This window comes from Bison bison, unplaced genomic scaffold (assembly GCF_000754665.1).
Source record: "Bison bison bison isolate TAMUID 2011002044 unplaced genomic scaffold, Bison_UMD1.0 scf7180017864215, whole genome shotgun sequence".
In the NCBI taxonomy this organism is placed as follows: domain Eukaryota; kingdom Metazoa; phylum Chordata; class Mammalia; order Artiodactyla; family Bovidae; genus Bison; species Bison bison.
The window spans coordinates 4802042-4811904 of record NW_011494787.1 but is presented as its reverse complement, the minus strand read 5'-3'; the positions used below and the strand labels follow the sequence as shown (position 1 = coordinate 4811904).

The 9863-nt window shown below is 37.2% G+C and overlaps 1 protein-coding gene across 1 annotated transcript in view; it reads left to right on the top strand.

Annotated features, from left to right (window-relative positions):
• The window catches only part of KIAA1407 (KIAA1407 ortholog), a 99912-nt gene that overhangs the window by 16100 nt on the left and 73949 nt on the right, over positions 1–9863 (top strand). The window contains exons 5-7 of the mRNA XM_010845352.1: positions 1368–1546; positions 3014–3237; positions 6235–6385. Of these exons, the coding sequence (XP_010843654.1) occupies positions 1368–1546; positions 3014–3237; positions 6235–6385 (554 nt within the window). The remainder of the gene's footprint in view (positions 1–1367; positions 1547–3013; positions 3238–6234; positions 6386–9863) is intronic.

Genomic DNA, 9863 nt, shown 5'->3' with positions numbered 1-9863 from the left:
CAGAAAAAATAAGCTCAAGATAAAAAATTGTTACTCAGGACAAGGAAGGGCATTCTATGGTAATAAAAGGGTCAATCCATCAAGAAAACATAACAAGGATGAACATATATATACCTAAAAAAAGAGCCCCAAAGTAAGTGAAGCACAAACTGACAAAATTAAAGGGAGAAATAGATCATTCAGAAATAACACTTGGCGACTTTAGTACCCCATTTTTAATAATGCATAGAATTAAACAGACCATCAGCAAGAAAAATATTCAGTATCACTAGGCATTAGGAAAAAGCAAATTAAAATTACAATCAGTAACCACTATGAAACTATTAAAATGGCTTAATTAAAAAACTGATCATACCAAGTCTTAGTAGGGATGTGGAGAAACTGGAGCACTCCTGCACTGCTGGTGAGAGTGAGAAATTGTATAACCACTTTGGAAAACAGTTTGACAGTTTCTTAAAAAGTTAAGCATGTACTTATCATATGATCCAACCATTCAACTCCTAGGCATTTTCCCAAGAGAAAAGAAACCATATATTCGTACAAAGACTTGTACACAAATGTTAATAACAACTTTATTTGTAGTAGCCCAAATCTGAAAACAATCCAAATGTCTATTCCAGATGAGAAAAATGAATTAATTGTGGTATGTCCATACAGTGGAATATTACTCAGCAGTAAAAAGGGATACACTATTGATACAACAACATGAATGAACCTCAGAATAATTATACTGAGTTTAAAAAAGCATGGCCAAAAAGAATACATAGTATATAATTTAATTGATACCAAATTCTGGATAACATAAACTAATCTTTTGGCAGAAAGCAGGGCTGGGATTATCTTTGGGATATGGTGAAGAGCATGGGAAGAACTTAGAGGAAGAGATTGCACATCAGCATGAGGACCCTTTTGCAGCTGACAGACAAATTCATTATCTTGATTGTAATGATATTTACTGTATCTATATATGTCAAAACTTACTGTAGACTTTAAATATTTATAAGTTTATTGTATGTTAGTTATACCACACTAAAGCCTTTTTTACAAAGAGCACTGGAGTCGTCAAGGACGTTTAAATCCTTGTAATACAAATGTAAAAGTAGTATCTTTTAAATTTGGCAGCGAGGAAGTTAGTGACTTGGGTGAAGGCAGTTCCTCATGAGCGGAGGTTTTTTCCTCTTAGTTGAAGGTAGTTGCTGAGAGTTGTACTCATCCAATTGGCATTATCGGTTACTATTTATTGAACTCACAGCTTTGTATTTTTATTGTACCAGGATTATTTATATAAATATGGAAATTATACTAAAATTAAATTTAAAAAAATTCTTTTGATTTTCCCTTTTTTGTTGTTGTTCTGTTTCCCCCAGATTTATGTGGTTATTTGGAGGAAGAAGATGAAAGTACCACTGTTCAAAAATTCATAGACCATCTGCTCCATAAAGACGTGGTGGATTCTGGGATATTGGAAGATCTTGGAATGAATGAAAACCAAGACAAGAAGCGGCAGAAGGATCCTCGTCTTACCATGGAGATGAGACATAAGCAGGTGGGAGGGAAAAGCAAAATTAAAATGGATAACAGGAAGCAATCTTGGTGTAACACATTTAATAAGCTTAAATAAAGACTTAGGCTTTATTGTGAAAAAGGGTGCCATCTGTGGTTTGGTTAGAAAGAATAAAAATAAAATATAAGAACTTCAGAAGAAAAATAATGCTCATAAACTGAGGATAGGAAACAATTTAAGAAAACCAAAAAGAGGAATAATTGATTTTGACCAAGAGAGTGGTGAGCTAAGCTTTATTAGTTTGGATGTGGTACTTCCCATTATAAATATGTAGATTGGGTTTTGCTTGAATTTGGTTTTTGAATTGCAGTGTCAAGATATTAATATCACGAATATTCTGGTGAATGTTGTAATGATAATTCTTCTCTAGACAGTGGAAAAATTTACTCATTTTGTGATTATAATTTGAAAGGGAGGACAGAGCTGAATTAAATCTAGTTCATCTGTTTTGAATTAGAAAGGCATATGGGAACTTTCTTTTCTCCAAAGGGAATAGTAGGTTATAGGAAAAAGATTCATCTCAACACTTTGTGGAGGAGCTTCAGGAAGTCAGAATGACCAAGTCTTTCCCATATGTCCAGAACCAAGACCAGACTAGAATTAATGTCTGTATGTGTGTGTGCTGTCTTTTTGTAATACTGAATTTCTGATTACTTTAAACCATAAGTTATGCTGAAGCAGCACTAAGGATGTTAGAAAAACTGGGGTAGAAATATGAGCCTGGTTGGGATTTATGAAGAAAGATGGGGAAATGGCTCATTAGCTAGAAGTCTTATCATAGCTGGAGAATAAGATAAGGGTAAAGTTAAGTGAAACAGGAAGGAAAGGACCACTCTCTAATTCATAGCTAGTTAAGCCTCTAAAGAATTAATGAATTTGAAATAAAAATGATTATGCTTATTCAGAAATGTCTGTGAGGTTCATGATTTTGATTTCCAAATATGATCCAGAATCACTGATAAATTTAAATAAAGGTAGAATTGAATGAAAGGTCATGATGTTTCTGAAGTCAGTAAATATACTGACTGTTCTAGCCTTTACAAAGTAACCTATCAAAAATACCCTTATCCTTTCTTAAATTATAATTAGCGTACAGACAGAGCCTAAATAAATAACAGTAATGTACACCTTGGAAGATCTTATGGATAGGAAATCATTACTAAACAAGAATCCAGAACTTAGCATACAACCCATTCGATTTCAACTTTTTCATGGTGCAGATAATTCCCAAATTGTCTGGGGTTGTCTTTCCTGACTTCATTTAAAACTTTGTATTGGCCATTACCCAGTAAACAAATGAACTTCCCCTCTTTTTCTGATAAACAGTGGGGTTCTGAGCCAGCATGTTTCAATGTAGTTGTATTCTGAACTTCAAAATGTGTTCTTAGGTTTTGCATATCCCTTTCTACTTGAAAGGCTGCATCTCAACCTTGATGTATTCTCTTGAAGGTAAAAGAAAATCGCTTAAGACGTGAGAAAGAACTGGAGCGCCAGAGAATTGAAAAGACCCTGAAAAAATCGGCGTTCTTAGAGGCTCAGTATCTGGTGCAAGAAGAGAAGAAAAGGAAGGCTCTAGAGGCCAAGAAAGAGGAGGAGGAGATTCAAAGGGAGATGGTAAAGCTGCGGAGGGAGATAATTGAGAGGCGACGCACAGTGGAAGAAGCATGGAAAATGTAAGCCAGCTGTGATAAGCAGCGTGAAGTTTTTTTGTTTAAGCAGTCATTTTGGAAGTACTCTATAAAGTTTTTTAAAATGTACCAACAATGCAATAACAAGACACAAAAGAGAAATCGCCCACTCTTCCATCATCTTAACAAGTTAGCTATTTTCATTTTTCCATCTTTCCTCCTGGTCTTGGTTCCTTTAGGTACTTAATTGCAACCATAAAATACATTTAATTTGTCTTTCTGCTTGTTGTAATTACCACATTGCCTGGAGTCCAAAGGTCTGTATTTTACTCCATTGAGTTCCTATACCATAGTTTATGTAATGACTTCCACTCCTCATACTGGTAAGCATTTCAGCTAATTTCAGATTTTTCACCAGTACGTAGTTCAGTGAGCATCCTTAAGCATAGAGTGTTTTCATTCTTTTGAATTATGTTCTTAGGTGTGTAATTACTGAGTTAAATGGTATAGACTTTTATGACTCTTGAAACATTGCCTAATTCATTTCCCAATGGGTTGTACTTATTTACATGATTGCTGGCAGTGGGCTGCACTCAGCATTGGGGGAGGTCATCACTTTCAATATTTTTACACTTCTAATGGGTATCTTGTTGGTTAGTTTGCATCTGTTTGTGTACCTGAATGTTTTTAAGGTTGAAAATGTTTCCTTATGCACATTTCCTAAATTTGCCTCATTCTGTTGTGAATTGCCTCAGTGTCCCATCTTCAGATAATCATACAGAGAGTCACCATGGCCTTACTGCCACTGATAAAGAAAAAAAATATCTGACAAAAGAGGGAAATCAAAATAGTCCTCACAGGATGTAGTACTGTTGTGGGTCTTTAGGCAGAGAATGAGCTTCATAAGTGAAATTACTAATGTATTTATTCTGAGAAACAGCACTGATGCATAAACTACAGAAGCCTAAGGACAACGTGCCCGAAGTGCCTGAATACTCAAAGCCAGGAACACCTATTAGATAATCTTTTCCACCCCCATCCGCCTATGCAGCTTTTCCCCCTGTGTTCCTGATTGCTCTCATCCCACCCAATTTAAATCAGCTCAGCAGTGGACGTGCGTTTCATTCTTTCAAGTGCCAGGCTCAGGCCTCCTCCAGATGCCCTTCCTTTTAGAAAGCAATCACCAGTGTTTTAGTGAGTTCTTGCTAAGGTCAGCCTTGCTCTTCAGATTGCTCTCAAGCCCTGACAAATCTGGGCTGACCTAAAATAAATTGTGAAAACAACATTTGATGGTAGCCAGAAGCTCTGCTCACAGTGGGCACTCCACAGACGTTCACTCACCAGACATTTCTCTTAAAAGTTAAAAGCTTATCCACAGATACAGTGAGACAGGGAACATGCAGTCCTTCTAGGTGAACAAACTGATTTAAATGTTCCAGAAAGCAATTTGGTGATAAACTATAAGAGCCATGAAAAATGTTATTATCACTTGACCTGGAAATTCCAGTCCTAGGAAAACTACCCTAAATAAATAATCAGAAATCCAAATATTTATACACAAAGATAGTGAAAATAACATTATAGATAGTGATAAATATTGGAGAAATTAATAAATACTAGTTGTACAATGAAACAGCACTGACGTGTTATCAGTGTTTTTTTCTGGGTAGAAATATGTAAGGCGAACGTGCTGACCACTACACTCTGGAAATGTTGCCTGGGTAGAAATATGGATATCCTTTATACCTCTCCAGGTTTTCACAGCGAGCAGATACTGCTTTCATAACAGATACATATTTTGATGTTATTTTTAAAAATTAGAGCCATGGTATTAATATTAGAACTGTATTTCTTTTAATGCCCACTGTGACCTGCCGGTAACTATCTAATATAACACTGTTATGGCGTTATTAAGTTCGGAAAATCAGTGAAATGTTATTGTTGGTAGGGCTTTTTAATTTATTTGTAAAGTGGCCTACATCTGCTCCATTGAATAGTTTCAAAAGTGTCTTCTCTAAGAGGTTTATTAATTACAAGGGGAAAAATAGCAACTTTACACTGGAAAAGCTACCTTAACCAAGTGATGGTTCATATCCCTAGTAATAAGATGTAACTTTGTGTGCTCCCATAAGGATATATGATAATTAATGAATAAATGTCTTTAGATTATTCTGGCATCCCTCTCTCAATTTGAGTTTCCACAACTGTAAAGTGAAATTCAGAGAGACTAGGTGACTCTCCAGAGTTTTCACAGCTGGCTGTGGCAGAGCCCATGAATCCTGATTCCTGGCAGATGCTATCTCTACTACATCACTGATAAAATGTATACCTTATACATATACACATACCTGTACAGTTTAATACACTCCAATAAGAAGGCAATGGTTAAGAGCTGTCTTGGATTGGTGAGGGTAAAGGGATGACCTGAATGAGAAAGAAAAGATAGGTGGGTGAGCAAGAGAAAACCAGAAATTTGAGCAAAAAAGTTACTAAGAGATTCTTGTTAACTTCCCTGAAGTCCTTTTCCTCTTTGTTATTATGTTCTATTTTTTCTCTTTTCAATTATTTTTAAATTAATATAATTATATTCTCTCCTTATTCAGTAACACCTGATTCTTTTATTATTTTTCTTCCTAGAAATCTTGTAAAAGCCTTATGATAAAAATCTCACTCCTTTCTTACCTGAGGGTCCTGTTTTATCTCCTCTTGTGAAAATAGAGAGAACTCATGTCTGTATCAGAGCGTATCTAATGGTTGTTATCTCTCAAATTTTGATCAGTATTATTCAATGTTAAACTCAATGAATACACTTTACTAAAATTTCTATAAGGTTTTCTACTTTGCAGAATACAGTATAACAATGTTATTTCATTTAACTGTATTTTATAAAAGAATAAACTAACTCAGAAAACTCACTCTGTAATTTTAGGCCCAGATCTAAAATTCTCTACCTTCTGATGGAAAATTCAGTGTTCATTCCACTGTGATAGATTCTAATCAAGTCTATTGTTCATACATGTAGTTTTTAATTGTTATTAATAGAGAGAAGAAGAAGCAAGAAAATGCTCCAAAAATTCCAGAGAAAGGCACGTTTCAAAGTGTTCATATTCTTCTTGATGAAGAAAAAATGGCAAAAGAAAGAAAGAAGAAGCTGAAAGAGTTATTAATACAAACTTTCAAGGAAAATCACCAGGTAGGAATTGTAACATCACTTTATTCAGCATTCTGCAGCATAAATGACAAAGGGCTCCATCAGAGATGTGACAGTGTAACACTGAGCCCAGCTGAGTCTTGTTACAAATACCAGAACTGCCCACACCATTTGCTCTGTGCTACCCAACTGACTTAGTACATAAGGGAGCATTTTGATCTTTTATTCAGGGGCTATTCTTACATACTCTTTGTGATCCTGAGAAATTGGGGTATGAATTTGGGATGTCTATTCTAAATTACCCTTTTTGGAGTAGTGTGTAAGTACTAATGTAGATCTCTGGCAGTTTGCAAGCATAGCTTCCACTTTGATAGTCTTAACTTTTATTCAGAAGAATTATTCAGAAAGTTACTTGCCTTTTGGTAGCTCAAATCCTAAACAGTAATATATCGGTGCTTCTACTTTTAATGGCATGTGTTTTATTTTGCTCTTCTATCACTTTCTTTAGTTCCACTTTTTGTAAAATTAACTGGCCAATTTTTTATTGACTACTGCGCATCCTCCCCAGGCTAGTTAGACAGAAATATTTTTCAATGAAGTAGGATCAAAGGCAATATAAATTTGGGGCTTACAATGTTTCAGGTAAAAAGAATTCCTTGGAACATTTTTAAATGAGGTCTGATGAGAAAAGACAAATACCGATGTTTTATGTCTCCAACAGCCACCCCATGGCCTTGGGCATTGATGAAATTCAGTGAAAGTTAATGGAATGAATGTACAAATGAATGGATTTAACAAGTGAAAAGAACATCAGGAAGAGATTGCGGGAGCTTGATAAATGTTGTTGTTTAGTCCCTAAGTCATGTCCGACTCTCAGCAACCTTGTTGACTGTAGTCCTCCAGGCTCCTCTGTCCATGGGATTGCCCAAGCAAGAATACTGGATTGGGTTGCCATTTCCTTCTCCAGGGGATAGTCTCTATCTAGGGATTGAACCTGCATCTCCTGCTTAGCAGGCAGATTCTTTACTACTGAGCCACCTGGAAGCCCTGCTGCTGCTGCTAAGTTACTTCAGTCGTGTCTGACTCTGTGCGACCCCATAGACGGCAGCCCACCAGGCTCTGCTGTCCCTGGGATTCTCCAGGCAAGAACACTGGAGTGGGTTGCCCCTAGGATAGACTAAAAAGGCCCCAGAAATCAATAGCAGGCATTTGGATATGACATGGATAACTAAGATATGAGAGGGAAAATAAAGTAGTCAAAGCAATTCTTTAAAAAAAAAAAAAGAGCTAGACATGTTTGATGGCAGCATTTTGGACTGTCAGGCAAGAAGTCATAACTATTCAAACGTGAAACAACAAGAGTTTGGCCAGAGTTTTGGCTTTAGGAATAGGCAAAGAAAAGCATAGTAGGAGGAGATATTAAGAGTTGGGATTAACATTTTGGGAAAGATTGGCAAAGACTGCTCAATGCTGTGTCCTCTATGAGACGAATGGAGTTAATGTGTCCTCCTGCAGTAACAGTTCAGATTTCTGAAAGCACATTGAAAAGGAACTAAGTGTAGAGCGGGCTCTCTTAAGAGGACATCAGGGCAAAGGGCCATGCTTTGCTCCAGCCAGTGAGGGATGGATAAGATGTGTGTTTCCCATAACATTATTTTTTAATTTCATCCAAGTCCAACTATGCAAGAAGTGATACAGTCATCCATTGGTATTCACAGGGGGATTGGTCCAGGATCCCAAGTATTTACCAAAATCTGTAGATGCTCTAATCCCTTATACAAAATAGTGTGGTATTAGCATATAACCTATTCACGTACTTCTGTGTGCTTTAAATCATCTCTGGATTACTTAGAACACCTATGTAAAAAATAAACAGAAACCTGAATTAAGTAGAGTCCAGGAGACCAGCAGGGGGAGCTTTCATGCCCTGTGACAATAGCAGAGCCCAAAGAAGATAAACTATTTCCTGGCAAGAACTGAGCCAATGAAAAGCCATGAACTCTGCTTACTATTGGGGTTTGATCCCTGGGTCAGAAAGATTCCCTGGAGAAGAGAATGGCTACCCATTCCAGTATTCTTGCTTGGGAAATCCCATGAACAGAGGAGCCTGGTGGGCTAGAGTCCATGGGGTCGTACAGAGTCAGACACGGCTGAACGACTAGCACTTTCTGCTTACTACAGCCCTCCCAACATAATCTTCCCCTCTGTAAGAGTTCTTCTCCCCTTGCTCTGAAAGAACTTGAACATGGCTCACCATGGGTACAGATCCCGACTTATAGTTCTCTACTGATTCCAAATAAACCCAGAGTTTGCTGGAGTAATACTTGGCAGTCTGTTTGTTCCACGTCAACACCTAATACAGTATAAATGCTATGTAAATAGTTTTAAATACAATGTAACTGCTATGCAAATAGTTTCCAGCATGGCAAATCAAGTTTTGCTCTTTGAAACTTTCTGGAATTTTTTTTCCCCCAATATTTCCTATCCACAGTTGGTTGAATCCACAGCTGTATTGCTTGGAGATACAGAGGGCTGACTCTATATGTTTCATAAAGAAGTGCTAGGTATGAATTCTAGATACATATAAAGAGTTTTACAAAATTAGTGGCCTACTGAAACAAATTACTCAACTTTAAAAGGGTCAGATGGTATATTTAAAAATGAGACAATAAATGATCTATACTTTGCCACAGACTCTGCTTGATTTGAACATATATTTTTGAATCTTTATTTTGAAATAATTTTAGACATGCAGAAAAATTGCAAAAAAAATAGTACATGGAGTTCCTGAATACCCTTCACCCAGCTTTCCTCAATGTTAACGTCTTATGTAACCATAGTACAATTCTCAAAACTAGGAAATTAACATTGGTAAAAATGCCATTAAGTACAATTAGCAAGACTTATTAAAATGTCACCTATTTTTCCACCAGTGTCCTTTTTCCGCTTCAGGACTTTATTTGTAGTTTCATGCTGAAGTTGCTTGCTGTATCTCCTTAGTCTCTTCCTGTTTGTGGTCATTCTCCAGACTTCCCTTCTCTTTTATGACTGACATTTTTGAAGAGTACTGGTCAGGTATTTTGTAGAATGCCTCTCAATTTGAGGTTTTCCGAAGCTCTTCTTAGATTGAGATTATGCATTATTGGTGATAACACAATAAGAAATGATGCTGGTCCGCTCTCAGTATAATATCAGTTCAGTTCAGTCGCTCAGTCGTGTCCGACTCTTTGCAACCCCATGAACCGCAGCACGCCAGGCCTCCCTGTCCATCACCAACTCCCGGAGTTCACTCAGACTCACGTCTATTGAGTCGGTGAGGCATCCAACCATCTCATCCTCCGTCATCCCCTTCTCCTGCCCTCAATCTTTCCCAGCATCAGGGTCTTTTCAAATGAGTCAGCTCTTCGCATCAGGTGGCCAAAGTACTGGAGTTTCAGCTTCAGCATCAGTCCTTCCTATGAACACCCAGGACTGATCTCCTTTAGGATGGACTGGCTGGATCTCCTTGCAGTCCGAGGGC